Source organism: Oncorhynchus clarkii, chromosome 4, assembly GCF_045791955.1.
Source record: "Oncorhynchus clarkii lewisi isolate Uvic-CL-2024 chromosome 4, UVic_Ocla_1.0, whole genome shotgun sequence".
In the NCBI taxonomy this organism is placed as follows: Eukaryota; Metazoa; Chordata; class Actinopteri; order Salmoniformes; family Salmonidae; genus Oncorhynchus; species Oncorhynchus clarkii.
The window spans coordinates 25,944,317-25,964,534 of NC_092150.1; the positions used below are offsets into that span (position 1 = coordinate 25,944,317).

The window sequence follows — 20,218 nt, forward strand, 5'->3', positions numbered from 1 at the left end:
TTACAGCAGCTGGCTTTTATAGCATCCCAAAATAATAAGGGACCAGGACCAGAGGTTGAGTTGACTGGCATGTCCAAGATGCTTGGAGTCATACCAAACCCATGTAAACACACATGAGGAAAGAGAACAGTCAGTCAGAATTTTACAATTGAAAAAAATACCTATCGCTTAATAATTGTCATCGCAATCACAGTACATTCACCTGGGCTGGTAGAAGCCTGTAATAGAACTTTGCTTTCCTCTACTACACATAGCAATGTTCAGCTACTCAAACTCAAGTAATAACAGGGTTTAAACTGGGGAAAGGAAACCGATTGTGAGATAAACTTCCCCAATACCCCACAGCCTGGCGGGTTCTTTCTATACTATTGGCAAAATTCAGTGTGAATCCCCGGGGGGGGTCCTCCCCTGTGCTGCAGCGCTGATCTCCTAAGTGTAGCCCAGATTCTCCATCTCGCTGCGGTAGCGCTGCTCCGACACCTTGCTCTTGTGCTGCTTGCTCTCCAGGTGAAGGCGGAAGTTGGCCTCCTCGCTGGCCCCAGAATTGCACATAGAGCAGTAGAACTGGCCGCTGGGCGTCACACACATGGCCAGGTCTCTGGGGATCCTCTGCCTGGGCCGGGGGTTGTAGTAGGGGGCTGGGTCACACATCAAGACATACACACCATAATGATGGAGAGTTAGTGATGGAGTGAGTGTTGAGCTGCTGCTCACCAGTGAACACCGTGTGAAAAGATGGGAGTGGCAGATAGATGCCAGGCACTGCATGGGGATGGAAGGCTGGCTGTGCAAAGGATGAGCTTTCCACTGCCATGGCCATATGAATGTTACAAGAAGAAATACACATGTGTCCCTCATTAGAAGAAGGGAGATGTACTGTATGTTGGTCAGAAAATAGATGCTCTGCTGTATCTGTGTGTATGGCTGGAGGCAACCATCACGGGCCCTTGCAGAGTAACTCTGACAGACAAAGCACATTTCTCAGCGAGAGACTGTTACACAGTTCTATTTCTGGAATTAAATCAGCAAAGTCTCTGAGCCCTGAGGGAAGGGAAGCGAGTGGGTGCAGTTGTGTCCTATGATCCAAGGGGAGAAGGCCATGGTGCAGGGTATGTGGAGTGGGGTGGTGGGAGGTTGGGGGTGGATAATAATAATTAAAAACAATTGGTGGGAGTTTATATTTGTCCTATTTCACACATGTACAATTGTGTATTAATGTGCATTTCGCAACTCTTTGGAGAGTGGTACGGGGATGAACAGTGGACTGTGAGGGCTCTGTCTGATGGACACCTGCCACCTGAGCATGCTGTGTCTGTGGATCAGCAGAGTGGCTGTCGGTTGCTGTGCTTAGTGAGGGCCTGTGCTTAGTGAGTTCACAGTGACTAACCAGCCTCAGCCTCGGCCACTCCCTCAACTTTCCTACGACATTTCCCTAGCAAAGGTGGTGATGAGAGAGGGGTATTCACTGCTGCTACGACCATGGAGCAAAAAACAATAGCCTCCACCTGCTTGCTGCCTGGACATGTGATATACATATACATATTCACATGCATATCAGTCTCATTCACCAGCCGTCAAAGGCTTCATTGGTATCAATGAAAAGGAAATGGGCAACCACATCTACCCTCAAACATATACTGTACCTTCTGAAGAAGAATATCCCTGAATTCATCTGATCGTTATGGGCCGTTCTGGCTTTGACAAGGCTTACTTGTCCAAGGCTTACTTACTTTACTTACATCTGATCTGTACATCAAAATTGTGGAACAACAACACATTTCTTCCTTATATATTGTTAAAAGTTATTTGCTGTTTGGTCATACTTTATTACTGGTATGTCTTTGGTTCAGTGTGCTGTACCTGGCATGGCAGGAGGCACCTGTGAGGTCCTGCGGTTCTTGATCAACTTGTACTCGCTCCCCTCTTTCTTCAGACGCCTCTGGACACACTCAGTTGACTCTCTGAAAAATTGATAGATCACGTTACTGAGAGCAACTATTTAGAGTAACCCATGTGCAGTTTATGAACCTAACAGTCCTTAAATATCTAACAATCTAACAATAATAGCCACTATGATGGACACCATAATGGAATGCATCTTTCAAATGCTTTTGCATTTTTCTATAAATGGAAGCATTGAAACATAATCTGGATTGCATTTCATATAACAGGGCATGGCTGAAGGGGCAGGACTTCTGTGTTAAGTATGGTTGGTTTAATAGCCATGTGCACATTGCATCTGTTGTTTGTCTTCCTGGTGGTAGGTGGGGAGGCAGTAGAAACACCCACTCACATGATGCTACTGCTCTGCTGGGCCTCAGCCAGCCGCAGTCTCTTGGCATGGTTCTTGCCCTGGTAGTGCGCCTGAGCCACGGCAGGTGAGCTGAACGAGGCGTCACACAGCTTGCAGTAGTCGTTCTCCGTGGCTAAGATCACCCTGCTGGCACCATTAAATGACACTGGCTGAACAAAAAACAATGAGTGAGTTTATACAAAGGGCTCTTTCACCAGCCAAAATGACACTCTTGCCATTTCCAACGCTACATATCAAAAGAGTTAAAAACTTCAGTGCTGAAAGTTTTCTTCAAACCATCATGGATGTTTCTAATGAGGAGATTCTATTTGATTGCAGTTCTCTAGACCAACAACAGAGATCCAAACAGTGAATGTGCTGAAAATGCACAGGTCTTGTACTTGCTCATACAGTATTATACTTTGCTGAACAAAAACACATTCCTTGTGCCAACGCCAAGCGTTACCTGTTTTGGAGATGTACTCTCAGTTGGTGGAGTCGTGAGGGGTTGCTGGGAAACTGGTTCTATTACCTCCGGAATCCTGATGGCAGGCAGCTGCTGGCTGCCTGCATAAAAATTTCTCAGCTTCTTACTGTGGTTTTTACCCTGGAGAAGAGACAATGTATGATTCAATCCCACAGCCACAGTTCAGTCCACTCATCGCACTGTCATTGTCATAGTGTCATAAACCAAATCATTGCATCATCAGTGAGCGCAAGGGTTAAGCATTCCTTGTTCTACTTACATTTATGAAGGGATAACAGTGATGACTGACATGCCCAACAAACAAACATTTTTTTATTTTTTATTTCACCTTTATTTAACCAGGTAGGCAAGTTGAGAACAAGTTCTCATTTACAATTGCGACCTGGCCAAGATAAAGCAAAGCAGTTTGACACATACAACAACACAGAGTTACACATGGAGTAAAACAAACATACAGTCAATAATACAGTAGAAAAATAAGTATATATATGTCACGACTTCCGCCGAAGTTGGCTCTCCTGCCTGTTCGGGCGGTGCTCGGCGGTCGTCGTCACCGTCCTACTAGCCACCATCGATCCCTTTTTCGTTTGTCTGTTGGTTTTGTCTTATTAGTTTCACCTGTGTGTATTTTAGTTTATTGACGTCCTTATATGTAGTAGGTTGTCCCGCCCTTGTTTTGTGCGGGATTGTTTTGGTTTCATGTATTTTCGTGAATACGTATTGTGTTATTTGCTCCGATATATTTAATCCTGTGTTGGATTATTTCACCCTGTATTTAGGGTTGACCGTGCATTGATTATAGAGGTCTAAATTCCATCACAGTGGGGTTTAGTTACCCACTACCTCTCATCGCTACGGCGGTGGAATCATTTCACGGGGCGCGCTTCTTCACAAAACTGGACCTGAGGAGCGCGTATAATCTGGTGCGTATCCGGGGAGGAGATGAGTGGAAAACTGCATTTAGTACTACATCTGGTCATTATGAGTACCGCGTCATGCCATACGGGTTGAAGAATGCTCCAGCCGTCTTCCAATCCTTCGTAGACGAGATTCTCCGAGACCTGCTCGGGCAGGGAGTGGTAGTGTACATCGATGACATCTTGATCTATTCTGCCACACGCGCGGCGCATGTGTCTCTGGTGCGTAAGGTACTTGGGCGACTGCTGGAGCATGACCTGTATTGCAAGGCGGAGAAATGTGAGTTTTTCAAACAGTCCGTTTCCTTCCTGGGATATCGTATTTCCACCTCTGGGGTGGTGATGGAGGATGACCGCGTTACAGCCGTGCGTAATTGGCCGACTCCGACCACGGTGAAAGAGGTGCAGCAGTTTTTAGGGTTTGCAGAGGCGGGCAGAGCATTCACTCGTTTGAAGGAGCTGTTCACCAATGCGCCCGTGTTGGCGCATCCGGACCCCTCTTTAGCGTTCATAGTGGAGGTGGATGCGTCCGAGGCTGGGGTCGGAGCCGTGCTGTCCCAACGCTCGGGCGTGCCACCCAAACTTCGCCCTTGTGCTTTCTTTTCGAGCAAGCTCAGCCCAGCGGAGCGAAACTATGATGTGGGGGACCGGGAGTTGTTAGCTGTAGTCAAGGCTCTGAAGGTGTGGAGACATTGGCTTGAGGGGGCTAAACACCCCTTTCTCATCTGGACTGACCATCGTAATCTCGAGTATATCCGGGCAGCGAAGAGACTAAATCCACGTCAGGCTAGATGGGCCATGTTTTTTACCAGGTTCCGGTTTACCCTCTCATACCGGCCAGGCTCCCAAAACACCAAGGCCGACGCGCTGTCCCGCCTCTATGATACCGAGGAGCGGCCCGTTGAGCCAACTCCCATCATTTCACCGTCATGTCTCGTGGCACCGGTGGTATGGGAGGTGGACGCGGAGATAGAGGAGGCCTCACGGTCAGAGCCGGCCCCCCCCCAACTGCCCAGTAGGAACTCAGTACGTACCGAGGGGGGTCCGGGACAAGCTGATTCGGTGGGCTCATACTCTCCCCTCCTCGGGTCATCCTGGCATCGAGAGGACAGTGCGGAGTCTGAGAGTGAGATACTGGTGGCCCACGCTAGCTAAAGACGTGAGATTTTATGTCTCCTCCTGCTCCGTGTGTGCTCAGAGCAAGGCTCCTCGGCACCTGCCTAGAGGGAAATTACAACCCCTCCCCGTTCCACAACGGCCGTGGACACACTTATCGGTGGACTTTCTTACCGACCTTCCCCCGTCCCAGGGAAGTACTACGATCCTGGTCGTTGTGGATCGGTTTTCTAAGTCCTGTCGTCTCATCCCGTTGCCCGGTCTCCCTACGGCCCTGCAGACTGCTGAGGCCTTGTTTACCCATGTCTTCCGGCACTATGGGGTGCCTGAGGACATCGTTTCTGATCGGGGTCCCCAATTCACGTCCAGAGTATGGAGGGCGTTTATGGAGAGACTGGGGGTCTCGGTCAGCTTAACCTCAGGTTTTCACCCCGAGAGTAATGGGCAGGTGGAGCGCGTAAACCAAGAGGTGGGCAGGTTTCTGCGGTCCTATTGCCGGGACCGGCCTGGTGAGTGGGCAAGGTATGTTCCCTGGGCTGAACTAGCTCAGAACTCCCTACGCCACTCCTCAACTAACTTGTCTCCTTTTGAGTGTGTGTTAGGTTACCAGCCGGTCCTGGCCCCATGGCATCAGAGCCAGACCGAGGCTCCTGCGGTGGAGGAATGGGTACAGCGCTCCAAGGACACATGGAAAGCCGTTCAGGACTCACTACGGTTAGCGGGCGAACGGCAGAAGAGGAGCGCTGACCAGCACCGCAGTGAGGCCCCCGTGTTTGCACCGGGGGACAGGGTCTGGCTCTCGACCCGGAACCTGCCCCTCCGCCTGCCCTGTCGGAAGCTGGGGCCGCAGTGTGTGGGGCCGTTCAAAGTCCTGAGGAGAATAAACGAGGTGTGTTACAGGTTACAACTTCCTAGGTATTACCGTATTAACCCCTCGTTTCATGTGTCTCTCCTCAGGCCGGTGGTGGCTGGTCCCCTGCAAGAAGGTGAGGTGCCTGAGGTCCCTCCGCCCCCCCTGGACATCGAGGGGTCCCCGGCGTACACAGTTCGGGGCATTCTGGATTCGAGACGCCGGGTGGGGGGCCTACAGAACCTCGTGGACTGGGAGGGGTACGGTCCGGAGGAGAGATGCTGGGTTCCGGTGAGGGACATTTTGGGATCGCCCAGCACCTCGTCCTCCGGGTCGTCCTCGAGGACGGTGGCGGCGCGCTGCGGGGGCCGCGCGTCAGGGGGGGGGTACTGTCACGACTTCCGCCGAAGTTGGCTCTCCTGCCTGTTCGGAAGGTGCTCGGCGGTCGTCGTCACCGTCCTACTAGCCACCATCGATCCCTTTTTCGTTTGTCTGTTGGTTTTGTCTTATTAGTTTCACCTGTGTGTATTTTAGTTTATTGACGTCCTTATATGTAGTAGGTTGTCCCGCCCTTGTTTTGTGCGGGATTGTTTTGGTTTCATGTATTTTCGTGAATACGTATTGTGTTATTTGCTCCGATATATTTAATCCTGTGTTGGATTATTTCACCCTGTATTTAGGGTTGACCGTGTTTGGTTCCGGAGAATAAACTATCGACTCACTGCACCTGCTCTCTGCGCCTGATTCCACCCACCTTGTTAATACGTGACAATATACAATGTGAGCAAATTAGGTGAGATAAGGGAGGTAAAGGCAAAAAAAGGCCATGTTGGCGAAGTAAATAGAATATAGCAAGTAAAACACTGGAATGGTAAATTTGCAGTGGAAGAATGTGCAAAGTAGAAATATAAATAATGGGGTGCAAAGGAGCAAAATAAATAAATACAGTAGGGGAAGAGGTAGTTGTTGGGCTAAATTATAGATGGGCTATGTACAGGTGCAGTAATCTGTGAGCTGCTCTGACAGCTGGTGCTTAAAGCTAGTGAGGGAGATGTGTTTCCAGTTTCAGAGATTTCTGTAGTTCGTTCTAGTCATTGGCAGCAGAGAACTGGAAGGAGAGGCGGCCAGAGGAGGAATTGGCTTTGGGGGTGACCATAGAGATATACCTGCTGGAGTGCGTGCTACAGGTGGGTGCTGCTATGGTGACCAGCGAGCTGAGATAAGGGGGGACTTTACCTAGCAGGGTCTTGTAGATGACCTGGAGCCAGTGGGTTTGGCGTTGAGTATGAAGCGAGGGCCAGCCAACAAGAGCGTACAGGTCGCAGTGGTGGGTAGTATATTTGGTGACAAAACGGATGGCACTGTGATAGACTGCATCCAATTTGCTGAGTAGGGTGTTGGAGGCTATTTTGGAAATGACATCGCCGAAGTCGAGGTTCGGTAGGATGGTCAGTTTTACGAGGGTATGTTTGGCAGCATGAGTGAAAGCTGCTTTGTTGCAAAATAGGAAGCCAATTCTAGATTTAACTTTGGATTGGAGATGCTTAATGTGAGTCTGGAAGGAGAGTTTACAGTCTAACCAGACACCTAGGTATTTGTAGTTGTCCACATATTCTAAGTCAGAACCGTCCAGAGTAGTGATGCTGGACGGGCGGGCAGGTGCAGGCAGCGATCGGTTGAAGAGCATGCATTTAGTTTTACTTGTATTTAAGAGCAGTTGGAGGCCAAGGAAAAAGAGTTGTATGACATTGAACACAGTGTCCAAAGAAGGGCCAGAAGTATACAGAATGGTGTCGTCTGCGTAGAGGTGGATCAGAGACTCACCAGCAGCAATACACTAAGTGTACAAAACATTAGGAACACCTTCCTAATATTGAGTTGCACCCCCCTTTGCCCTCAGAACAGACTTAATTTGTCAGGGCATGGACTCTACAGGGTGTTGAAAGCGTTCCACAGGAATGCTGGCCCATGTTGATTCCAATGCTTGCTACAGTTGTGTCAAGTTGGCTGGATGTCTTTTAGGTGGTGGACCATTCTTGAAACACACGGGAAACTGTTGAGCGTGAAAACCCCAGCAGCTTTGCAGTTCTTGACACACTCAAACCGGTGCGCCTGGCACCTACTACCATACCCCGTTCAAAGGCACTTAAATCTTTTATCTTGCCCATTCACACTTTGAATGGCACACATAGACAATCCATGTCTCAATGGTCTCATCTACACTGATTGAAGTCGATTTGAGTGACATCAATAAGGGATCATAACTTTCACCTGGATTCACCTGGTCACTCAATGTCATGGAAAGAGCAGGTGTTCCTCATGCTTTGTACACGCAGTGTAGTTGACATCATTAAGAAACATTTTCTGCCATAAAAAATATATGTGTTGGTGTAGGCCTACACGTAAGCTTGTCCCCAATTGCTACCACATGTACCCTAATCTCTGGTGGACGAGTAAATGTACAGTAAATCAGCTCACCTGGTAGTGGGCCTGTGCCTGCTGGGCAGAGTTGAGGGTGACGTTGCACAGTTTGCAGTACAGAGGCTTACTACACAGCTCATCCAAGGTAGCGTCCTGGTCTGTGGCCCCGATCTGAGCCTCTTCCTCCTGGGGCTTGGTGCTGAGGGCCACCTGGGCAGTTGGAGGTGGGACAGGGCAGGGGACAGGGCAGGGGGGGCCCTGCATCAGCTGGAGGTGAGCGGGTGGTTTGGCAGACAGAGGGCTGTAGAGGGGGAAAAGGAGGGGGTCCGGGGCCACTACCACTGGTGTAGACGGGCTGAGGGTCTGTGGAGGGGGTCCAAGGGTATGTGTAGAAGGCATTGGCTGGAACAACGGCTGTTGCTGGCCAAAAAGGCTCATTGAAGGCGTCAGCATAGACTCTGGTCCTGAGGGCCAATGCAATGATGGCAAAGTATGTATTAGACTAGATTCTACACTTATTATAGCCATGTAATGGCTGTATAACATTGGGAGGAAGCAAGAACTACAGTCATCAACTGTGTTCATTTCTCCCTAGTGAAACTGACACTAACAAATAGAACAATGGTGGGTTTCACAGTCCAGCAGTCATTGTGAAAATTACACTTCCCCTGCAGTCAAGCATGGGTTCTGCTCCTTGCGAAAATAAGTTCCTCAATCATCTCTTGATCTGGTGCTGATTCAAACAGACTATTGCCCGCTTGACTGGATACATTTCAGGCAATCATGTGTGGCCACATTTTTTCTGCATAAGGGTTGATGTGGGGGATGGGTCAGTGGCTGTGCTCATGTCTGATGTTTCTGCTGCATCAACTCAGATTGGAGACCCAATAACAGTGTGGGATGTTTTTGATTCCAGCAGCCATGCAGTGACACCAAGTGAATGGCATGCTTGAAATGGAACTTTCCGATAACAAGCAAAATTATTTTCCCGGCAATACTAGGCCCACTGTGTACATCAATGTTATTCTGATAAATAACATAATGTAATCCAAACACCTGAAAATTCTCAAATATGAGTGTGAAATTTTTTTTTCAAGAAAATAGCTAACTTTATATACATGTTTTCTGGGTTTTGCAATGAAGTAGAAACCAAACTGCTAATCTGCTTTCCTCATGCAGAGTAACAAGGAGACAAACCTGAATCACATGCTCATTGGAGAATATAGCCTAATCCCCAAAATAGTCAGGAACCTACATTGTCATAGCCCAAGGTCAAAGTAAAAGTAATATTTTTGAATCTTGGGTATAAAACACTCCTCCTGAGACGTAACACTGGGATCTCAAGTAAAATGCAAGTCCTGGGATATTAATGAGCATAGTAGTCATTGGCCATGTATCATGAGGGATGGCCTTGGGTCTCTGAGTTGGAGCGAAGTAGCTTAATAAGAAAAGTATTTGGGGGTTTTAAAGGAGAGGGTTCTAATTCTATCATTTGGTATCTGTGCAGAAGAAAAAAATAACCAAGAACCTTCAAAAGTTGAATAGCCCTTCACAGTGAGAGGTGTTTGTCACATACTTATAGTTATTTCATGCCTTTTATACTGTCACCTCTGCCACATCAATTATGGAGTGAAAAGTGTATGCCTCATGCAGTGGAATCAAGTGCATGACTAGTCTTTGAATGGAGAAAGGTTGAAGGGAACTCATAAGAACTTCATATTTTAATTAGAGAATTACAGTCCTCTTATTCTGACAAGCATTTTGCTACACTCACATTAACATCTGCTAACCAAGTGTATGTTACCAATAAAATTAGATTTGATTTGCGAAATGTTCAATGCCTTGCAAAGTCTCAAGATAGACATGGTTTTAACATGGAGATGTGTTGAAAGACCCTGAGACCTATGGTATTTTGTTAACACTCAGTCATGCAGATAACAGATTAATTGCAGCTTAAACGTACCCATTAGTTAGCCTAGTTAGAGATGGCAACACAGCAGTTAGGCTATTGAGTTAGCAGTCTGAAAGGGCTCATTATTGCCAGTTCAAGTGAGCAATAGTTGACATGAAGACTATAGGCTAAGATTAGGGGGCAGCTTGGAGGCTGTCATAAAACAAGACTGAATGATAAAATCAGTCAATACTAATGTTTACCAATAAAGCTATATGAAATCAGGGTATAGTACAAAATGAAGTTGCTTATCAAGCATTTATAACATCTCCAGGGATGTGACCTGCCAGACTCAGCTCTTTCAACCTATTTTAGTGGACAATGCCATTTCATCTGATTACAGCAGACTGAGTAGACCTACTCAATACAATTAGGTCTTGAAAGATGATGTTAAAAAATATGCTATATAACAGGTTTAATCACTTAAGAGAATATTGCTGGATAACAAGGTAAACTCAAGTCCAGACCCAAGCTGTTATTCATAATAATCCTTATCAACACCATTATCATCATGTGAATAATGTACACTACACCATGGTGTGTCAATGAGCTTGTGCCATGACAAGAGTAGACAGATTTCAAGAGTTGGGACTGACAAGGGGACCATCATGTAATTCTACACCCACCGGTCTGACCATTATTACTTTAGCTGATTTTACATGAAACACCAATCCACCACATCACACCTGCACTGAAAGAGAATGAGGAACAGTGATGGTGCTGTGGATACAGCAAATCAACACATTTTTGTTGACATATATTTTGGGTTGAAATGATCAGCAACCTATTATACCTCTGATTACAGATTTAATTTCAACATGACTGTTGGTCTAATCTCTTCAAATGAATGGGAAGGCTCAACCTCGACAAAAATGTTTTATAGCTGTACACTAAGCTAGTTCAACATACAGTATAATACCAACATGTTTACACCCTCTTAAATCAGCAAATTGCACTGGTTACATTGTAGCTGAGGCTGCATGCATCCATCCATTCACAGTGTCACGGCTACTGACAGCAATGAATGCGACCCTTTTCCTACCTGGTAACCGGGCGAAATAATGTCTGTTATTCCGATAGTTTAAAGGCACCGAATTTCTGTAATAATCGGCACTTTGATAATAAGAAGCATCTCTATTCTTGACATGTAACGCCATCATTGCATCCTGGCCAACTTCGAACCAGTTTAGACGTGAGAACCCAGCAAGCTACTTTCACCGGGGAAGAGGAGGGGTGTGTTTTCAGAGTTATACACGATTATTTTTTACATTGGGCTACATTTTAGTAAAGCCTTTCATAATAAACCCCAAACATGGTAACCACGCATTTAAAACATTTGGTAAAGGCTAGTCTTTGAAAAATATGCTTTATGCGTGTGTTGTTCTCTTGTTGGTACAGTCCATTTACTGCATTCAAGCTGACACTTGGAAATTCATGGTCACCCCAGCGCTAACACACTACATTTACCGATATGATATCACACCGAACACAGTTGATTAGAACTGGAGGATTTGAATGACATTTTGGTGTAAATAAAATACCATACTGATAACTCTTTATACTCAGTATTAGGGTAGTATAGGACTTGGTCTTGAAAAATCCAGTGATAACTCTTTATACTCAGTATTAGGGTAGTATAGGACTTAGTCTTGAAAAATCCAGTGATAACTCTTTATACTCAGTATTAGGGTGGTATGTGATTTGATCTTGACTAAACCAGGGAAATTATGAACTCGACTAGTTTAGGGACAGTTCGAGGTGTCATGAAAAAAAGGCATCCCCCAACGTGAAAAATATTTTCACATGACCCTCCCCTTGTACTGTAAAATAAATTTGCACCCCTCCTCATAGAATTAACTCAAAATAATGTTTACGACCACAAATATCAATAACAGTAGCGACCCTGTGTTTATAAACGTGGATATTGATTTAGCTACTTAAACATGTTTTTGTGGCATGGTCGATGCCACGCAGGGCTATGGGCTGGATGGTTATAGAAAAAATAGACAGATACTTCACCGGATGTATAAATGTGAAACATCCGCTTGCCATTTCGACTCACTACAAAATTATGTAGTGAGAGGAAGCCCAGTGGCCAGCAGTTGGAAAGGATGAAATCAGATGGATTTTGGCAAGCATTCTGCTAATACTCTCCCTGCCTGTTTCTTTACACTATGCTCACAGCCGGCTGCAGACAATGCAATTCTACATTTTGATGCCATATTTCTTATTATATGCAACAAATAAATTTTTCCACCAACATGTTTCTGTGCCAATGCACCACGCAACCAATAAATAAAGCATACCTACTTCGGGCACTTCAGTATCATCGTTTTCAACAACACAATAAACTATGTCAATCTCGACACTCAAGATAATGCATACCACCCAATGTAGGTTTACCCAATTTGAAGACTTGGTTTGACAATCTCTGAATGTCATTCAACTGTTTGGTGTTTTGTAACAGATGTCTCTTTCTATTCATCAAATGACCAGCTGCACAGTTTGGATTCATTTATTTTATTTGTCAAGTTTAAAAAAAATACATATATACACACACAGTACATTTTTAAGTGACAGGGATTGCACAATAAATCAGGGATTTATTTCCATTGTGGTCCCTATTTTTTACATGAATACATTTACATACTGTAGATACAGACGCATTATAGATTTAAAAAAATGCTCGACCTCCAGATGAGTATGAGGGCAGAGTTTAAGTACAGTACTTACAAGCTTGTTTCGGTTGGTCTGTAGTTTATTCTTTAGATGTTTGGGCTGCTGGTGAACCATGATGTGCAGGCATCATCAAAGTGACACTAGATTAGCAATTTGCCGGTCTTTAGGCTATCTATAGCTAGATTTCCATCCAATTGGCGACAGATTTTCATGTGAATAGTCTAGAATCTGCACACAAAAAAATATGTGCATTTTCCCATTAGAGTTGTGTTTCTATCAAATTGACTTGTTGCGGATAAAAGTCTAAGCATAAATATGTAGTGCACATGAAAACAACATGTGCGGCTAAATTCCCATACCAAATAAAAAATACGAATTAATCGATTTCCATCGTATTTTCAACTCCAGGCCTACAGATGGTTTTGACACAAAAAATGTTAATTAGGTATGTGGCACATGCGCTCTAGCCAACAGTTTGCAGATAGAGGGGGGGAATTTGGGGTATTTTGGTTACCTAATGAGAGTATTATGGACAAAAGCGCAAGATAATTTTTAGTTGTCAAACTGCAGCCAAACATCGATCATCATGTCACCAGAATAAGACCATCGACATTTATTGAAAGGAGCATCAAGCTCATCACCATGCACTTTCACCACCCTGTGAAGTTCATATCTTATTTCATCTGTAGCCTAAAAAACGGCATGCTTTCCCGTGATGTCATGAAATTTTTTTATCTGACGTACTTTACTCGCATAAAAAGGTTGGATGGAAACATGGTTAATGTCAAGTCATTTTGAGGATGCTAGAATTATAGGCTATTTTGGACCAACATGCACCCCCCACAGCAACTCGCCCAAGCCTTCCCCATTTTTCCTTCTCCCAAATCCAGTCAGCTGTTGTTCTGAAAGAGCTGCAAAATCTGGACCCCTACAAATCAGCTGGGCTAGACAATCTGGACCCTTTCTTTCTAAAATTATCTGGCGAAATTGTTGCCACCCCTATTATTAGCCTGTTCAACCTCTCTTTCGTGTCGTCTGAGATTCCCAAAGATTGGAAAGCAGCTGCAGTCATCCCCCTCTTCAAAGGGGGGGACACTCTTGACCCAAACTGCTACAGACCTATATCTATCCTACCCTGCCTTTCTAAGGTCTTCGAAAGCCAAGTCAACAAACAGATTACCGACCATTTTGAATCTCACCATACCTTCTCTGCTATGCATTCTGGTTTCAGAGCTGGTCATGGGTGCACCTCAGCCACGTTCAAGGTCCTAAACGATATCTTAACCGCCATCGATAAGAAACATTACTGTGCAGCCGTATTCATTGATCTGGCCAAGGCTTTCGACTCTGTCAATCACCACATCCTCATCGGCAGACTCGACAGCCTTTGTTTCTCAAATGATTGCCTCGCCTGGTTCACCAACTACTTATCTGGTAGAGTTCAGTGTGTCAAATCGGAGGGTCTGCTGTCCGGACCTCTGGCAGTCTCTATGGGGGTGCCACAGGGTTCAATTCTTGGACCGACTCTCTTCTCTGTATACATCAATGATGTCACTCTTGCTGCTGGTGAGTCTCTGATCAACCTCTACGCAGACGACACCATTCTGTATACTTCTGGCCCTTCTTTGGACACTGTGTTAACAACCCTCCAGGCAAGCTTCAATGCCATACAACTCTCCTTCCTTGGCCTCCAATTGCTCTTAAATACAAGTAAAACTAAATGCATGCTCTTCAACCGATCGCTGCCTGCACCTGCCCGCCTGTCCAACATCACTACTCTGGACGGCTCTGACTTAGAATACGTGGACAACTACAAATACCTAGGTGTCTGGTTAGACTGTAAACTCTCCTTCCAGACCCACATCAAACATCTCCAATCCAAAGTTAAATCTAGAATTGGCTTCCTATTTCGCAACAAAGCATCCTTCACTCATGCTGCCAAACATACCCTTGTAAAACTGACCATCCTACCAATCCTCGACTTCGGAGATGTCATTTACAAAATAGCCTCCAATACCCTACTCAACAAATTGGATGCAGTCTATCACAGTGCAATCCGTTTTGTCACCAAAGCCCCATATACTACCCACCATTGTGACCTGTACGCTCCCGTTGGCTGGCCCTCGCTTCATACTCATCGCCAAACCCACTGGCTCCATGTCATCTACAAGACCCTGGTAGGTAAAGTCCCCCGTTATCTCAGCTCGCTGGTCACCATAGCATCTCCCACCAGTAGCACACGCTCCAGCAGGTATATCTCTCTAGTCACCCCCAAAACCAATTATTTCTTTGGCCGCCTCTCCTTCCAGTTCTCTGCTGCCAATGACTGGAACGAACTAGAAAAATCTCTGAAACTGGAAACACTTATCTCCCTCACTAGCTTTAAGCACCAACTGTCAGAGCAGCTCACAGATTACTGCACCTGTACATAGCCCACCTATAATTTAGCCCAAACAACTACCTCTTTCCCTACTGTATTTATTTGATTTATTTTTGCTCCTTTGCACACCATTATTTTTTATTTCTACTTTGCACATTCTTCCACTGCAAATCTACCATTCCAGTGTTTTACTTGCTATATTGTATTTACTTTGCCACCAAGGCCTTTTTTTGCCTTTACCTCCCTTATCTCACCAAATTTGCTCACATCGTATATAGACTTGTTTCTACTGTATTATTGACTGTATGTTTGTTTTACTCCATGTGTAACTCTGTGTCGTTGTATGTGTCGAACTGCTTTGCTTTATCTTGGCCAGGTCGCAATTGTAAATGAGAACTTGTTCTCAACTTGCCTACCTGGTTAAATAAAGGTGAAATAAAAAAAATAAAAAAGCATGGCTACAGGATTTTTTTGAAGTAGCCTCATCAGATTAAAACATTGTGACTTGTTGTGTTTATGCCACATATAGGAAGTCCAGGATCCAGTTGCAGAGGGAGGTGTTTAGTCCCAGGGTCCTTAGCTTATTGATGAGCTTTGAGGACCCTATGATGTTGACCGCTAAACTATAGTCAATGAATAGCATTCTCACGTAGACATTAACACAGCCAAAAAGTAATAATTATGACTAAACCTGACCCATTTCTAAACTTTCTCTTCCTAAAATTTGATTTTAAACCTAACCGTATGCATAATCCTAACCATAAATTAAGACCAAAAAGCACATTTCTGTAGCCAATTTAGACCTTGTGGCTGAGGATTCTGACTTTGTGGCTGTGCTATGTAGTGGAAACCGCTGAACACCCACTGGAACCCAGCAAGAGAAGGTGGTGAAGCTAGGTAGCGCAAACTGTTAGCAAATGAGGTCTAATCGCAGTGCCAGTAACAGGCAGCATGCCTTGGTAAATGGTAACATTTAACGCTAATAGCTGGTTAGCAAAATCTTATTAAAATAACTAGCTAGATAGATATCTTTAGATTTCAATGATAAATCACTGACTATAACCAGAACAGGAGCCTTAGCTAACTAACACGTAAAGTTGTTGGCTACCGTTAGCAGCCGTTAGTTAATATCAAAACAGATAATGAGTAGAAAAGGTCAGCTTGCAAATATCTTGTGAATGCCAACTATAGTACTTAACGGGATTTTGTTTTCTTAACTTCTGACTGTCAATTATATGATCTAGCTAACTATAGTTAAGTCACAGCTATATTTACTAGATAACTTGACAGTTGTGATAATATTGTATGGCTATTGCAATCCATCTAAAGTTAGCTAGCTATCCAACTAACTAACATTATTAAACACAGCTGTAACCTTATGCTATAACTTGGTGTTATTAGAATAACAGTCGGCTATTTTATCATGAAACTACCAGCAGAGTCGTTAGTGAAATTTGCTACATGATTATGATAGGACTGTTATTTTTCTCCCTCTTACCTTGGTAAGCCAGCTACACACACCCACTCCTTGCTGCATGATTTTCTTGCTCGAGCTAGCTACCTACATTTGTTGAGGGGTTGTATCACAGAGTTTGATGTGGGCTATTTATTGTGATGATAACGATTCTGCTTCCTCCCTCTGTCTTCACACAGTGTGGTATCACAGACTAGACGTAACATAGTGGATCTGGAATCACTGGCCACTTTAATAATGGAACACTAGTCACTTTAATAATGTTTACATAGTGCTTTACTCATCTCATATGTATGTACTGTATTCTATTCTACTGTAGTTAGTCAGTGCCAGCCCGACGTTGATCGTCCTAATATTTATATATTTCTTATTTCCATAATTTTTATTTTAGATTTGTGTATTGTTGTGAATTGTTAGATACTACTGCACTGTTGAAGCTAGGAACACAAGCATTTCACCACATCCACCACAATTTCTGCTAAATATGTGTATGTGACCAATACATTTGATTTGACTGGTAGGGCTAGGCATGAATAGTCATTGAGAATGGTGAAAAACATCTATTACATTCCCATTAAAGTGAGATGACAAAATTATTGTTAAAATGTGATCCATTTTGGTCAAAATAGGCAAAAAATTGTTGCTGCGCGACATTGCGATGTTGACTCATGGTTTATTTGTATAAATTTCGAAGCTATAGCATTAATTATTAAATTGATACGAACAATAAATTATGGCTAATAATACATTTGTTGAAAGTAATGAGCATTACAAGCCAGAAACATGAAGATAAGAAAGATTTTGTGCCCTTCTCGCCAGCTGTTATTTCTGTCTCAAGGCTGTGTCACTCCCGCCCCGCCGGGAGGTACAAAAGTAACTTTGCGGTAGTTCTGTTCTTGGTCTATTTAATTTAAACTCATTTACTCTAGAAATTAAATTACAGTTGCTTATGCTAGAGGACATATATACGTTGTTTGTCATAAAATATGGTGTCTCTAGCTCTATCGATGTCACGTTCGTCATAAGGAGTAGACCAAGATGCAGCGTGGTATGTTTCCATCCTTTAGAACAAAAACAACAACACGAACAAACAAAACGTGAAGCTAATATAATGCTCTCAGGCAACTATACATAGACAAGATCCCACAAATCAGGCCACCATAGAAATACAATTCCCCTAGATAACCCACCCTAAATCACACCCCGACCCAACCAACATAGAGAATAAACAGCTCTCAATGGTCAGGGCCGCAAAACCTGACTCAATAGGGGAGGGTCCGGGTGGGCATCTACCATCGAGGGCGGCTCCGGTGCGGGGCGCGTTGCCGGATGCTCTAGACCGTGGATCGTCGCTGGAGGAACCGGACCGTGGATCGTCGCCGGAGGAACAGGACCGTGGATCGTCGCCGGAGGAACCGGACCGTAGGTTGTCGCCGGGGACTCCGGACCGTAGGTTGTCGCGGGGACTCCGGACCGTAGGTCGTTGCCGGGGACTCCGGACCGTAGGTCGTCGCCGGGGACTCCGGAACGTGGTTCGTCGCCAGAGGCTCCGGACCCGGGAACCCTCGCCGGAGGCTCCAGACCGGGAATCCCTGCCGGAGGCTCCAGACTGCGAATCCCCGCCGGAGGCTTCGAACCGCGAGTCCCCGCCAGAGGCTCCGGACCACGGACCGTCTCAGGAGGTTCCGGACCGCAGACCGTCTCAGGAGGTTCCGGACCGCAGACCGTCTCAGGAGGTTCCAGACTGTGAAACGTCGCCGGAAGCTTTGGACTGGGAACTGTCGCCAGAAGCTCTGGACTGTGGAGGCACACTGGAGGCCTGATGCGTGGGATCGGTACAGGTGGCACCGGGCTGATAACACACACCTCAGGGCGAGTGCGGGGAGGAAGCACAGGAAGTACTGAACTGTGGAGGCGCACTTGAGGACCTGATGCGTGGGACCGGTACAGGTGGCACCGGGCTGATGACACTCACCTCGGGGCGAGTGCAGGCAGGAGGCACAGGACGTACTGGACTGTGGAGGCGCACTGGAGGCCTGATGTGTGGGACCGGTACAGGTGGCACCAGGCTGATTACACACACCTCAGGGCGAGTGCAGGGAGGAAGCACAGGACGTACTGGACTGTGAAGGCGCACTGGAGGCCTGATGCGTGGGACCGATACAGGTGGCACCAGGCTGATTACACGCACCTCAGGGCGAGTGCGGGGAGGAACCACGGGACTTACTGGACTGTGAAGGCGCACTGGAGACACAGTACGTATGGCCGGCGCAGGATATACTGGGCTGTGGAGGCGCACTGGAGGTCTGGAGCGTAGAGCTGGCACAACGCGTCCTGTCTGGATGCTCACTTTAGCTCGGCAAGTGCAGGGCGCTGGCACAGGACGCACTGGGCTGTGAAGGTGCACTGGCGACACAGTGCGTAGAACCGGCGCAGGATATCCTGGACCGAGGAGGCGTACTGGAGACCAGGAGCACTGAGCCGGCACAACCGGTCCTGTCTTGATGCTCACTTTCGCACAGCAAATGCGAGGAGCTGGCTCAGAAAGCACAGGGCTATGGATGCGCACTGGAGACACATTGCGTATCTCTGCAAAACATGGTCCCACGCTCCTCACGGTGACTGTCTTGCTCCAGACACCAAAACATCCACTCTACCTCATCACTCCCCTCAACTAACTCACAATACTCCTCGCTCTGTCTATCCCAATATTCCTCTTCGCTCTCAGATTCGCCCCTCGGCTTCGCCGACCAACCAATTTTTTTGTGGGGCTGCCTCTCAGGCTTCCGTCATGGCCGTGAACTTCGGAGTAGCCGTTGATCCTGCTGCGTCTGCTTCCATCGAAGGCTTTCGTCACCTGCCATGATCTCCTCCCAAGTCCAGAATGTCTTCTCCTCCTGGCCACGCTGCTTGGTCCGTTTGTGGTGGGATCTTCTGTCACGTTTGTTATAAGGAGTGGACCAAAGCGCAGCGTAGTTTGTGTTCATCATAATTTATATTAAATGTGAACCAACAACAAAACAATAAAGAGTAACGAACAAACGTACAGTCTTGTAGGGATCAAAAGCAACAATACAAAAACAAGATCCCACAAAGCACAATGGGAAAATGGCTACCTAAATATGATCCCCAATCAGAGACAACGATCAGCTGCCTCTGATTGGGGATCATATCAGGCCACCATAGAAATACAATTCCCCTAGATAACCCACCCTAAGTCACACCCCGACCCAACTAACATAGAGAATAAACAGCTCTCTATGTTCAGGGCGTGACAATCGATCTCTATGTAATTAGGGGAAAAAACAAAAGTGTTACTTTCGTCCTGGTTCTCCCCAAAATGCTACAGCCCACACTTCTTTGTAAAAGAGGAACTGTTGTTCAATATTTTTTTGTCAATAGGTGATTGTGTTTCTATCTCCTGTCTTGGTATAGGCTCTGAGATTAAATAGTAGGCTATATTATGATGTGCTCTTATCTCACAGCAATACTACAGCCTAGGCTTACCCATACTGTCCAGGCTACAGGTCTATTTACTTTCGAGCATGCTTGGCTATTAAATGAGCGATGGATAAATGGTAGCCTAATATTTGTTGTGTAGCAGGAATAAACCAGTATGTCAGAACATATGATTGATTTTAGCTCCATAC

At 45.7% G+C, this 20,218-nt stretch overlaps 1 protein-coding gene across 2 annotated transcripts; it reads right to left on the reverse strand.

The window, feature by feature from the left end:
• Positions 1 to 411: 411 nt before the first annotated feature.
• LOC139407637 (zinc finger, matrin-type 3) lies at positions 412 to 11,199 on the reverse strand. 2 transcript variants are annotated; one of them, XM_071151473.1, is made up of 6 exons: positions 11,078 to 11,199; positions 8,142 to 8,548; positions 2,760 to 2,900; positions 2,294 to 2,463; positions 1,861 to 1,961; positions 412 to 638 (listed from the first exon to the last, which is right to left on the reverse strand). In XM_071151473.1, exons 1-6 carry the CDS (start codon positions 11,193 to 11,195, stop codon positions 430 to 432), a joined length of 1,146 nt encoding a protein of 381 aa, XP_071007574.1. In that variant the 5' UTR covers positions 11,196 to 11,199; the 3' UTR covers positions 412 to 429. The 2 variants fall into 2 exon arrangements, with proteins under 2 accessions (XP_071007574.1, XP_071007573.1); XM_071151472.1 differs by lacking the exon at positions 11,078 to 11,199 and having other exon boundaries at positions 8,142 to 8,669.
• Between the last annotated feature and the right edge of the window lie 9,019 nt (positions 11,200 to 20,218).

Bases quoted from the DNA above. Each gene is read 5' to 3' on its own strand.
- LOC139407637 (XM_071151472.1), bottom strand. From the start codon at position 8,669: ATGAACACAGTTGATGACTGTAGTTCTTGCTTCCTCCCAATGTTATAC. The intron at 2,901-8,141 runs GTGAGCTGATTT...TCTCTTCTCCAG, and splicing joins AGGCACAGGCCCACTACCAG to GGTAAAAACCACAGTAAGAA. The intron at 1,962-2,293 runs GTGAGTGGGTGT...TCAATTTTTCAG, and splicing joins CAGCAGAGCAGTAGCATCAT to AGAGTCAACTGAGTGTGTCC.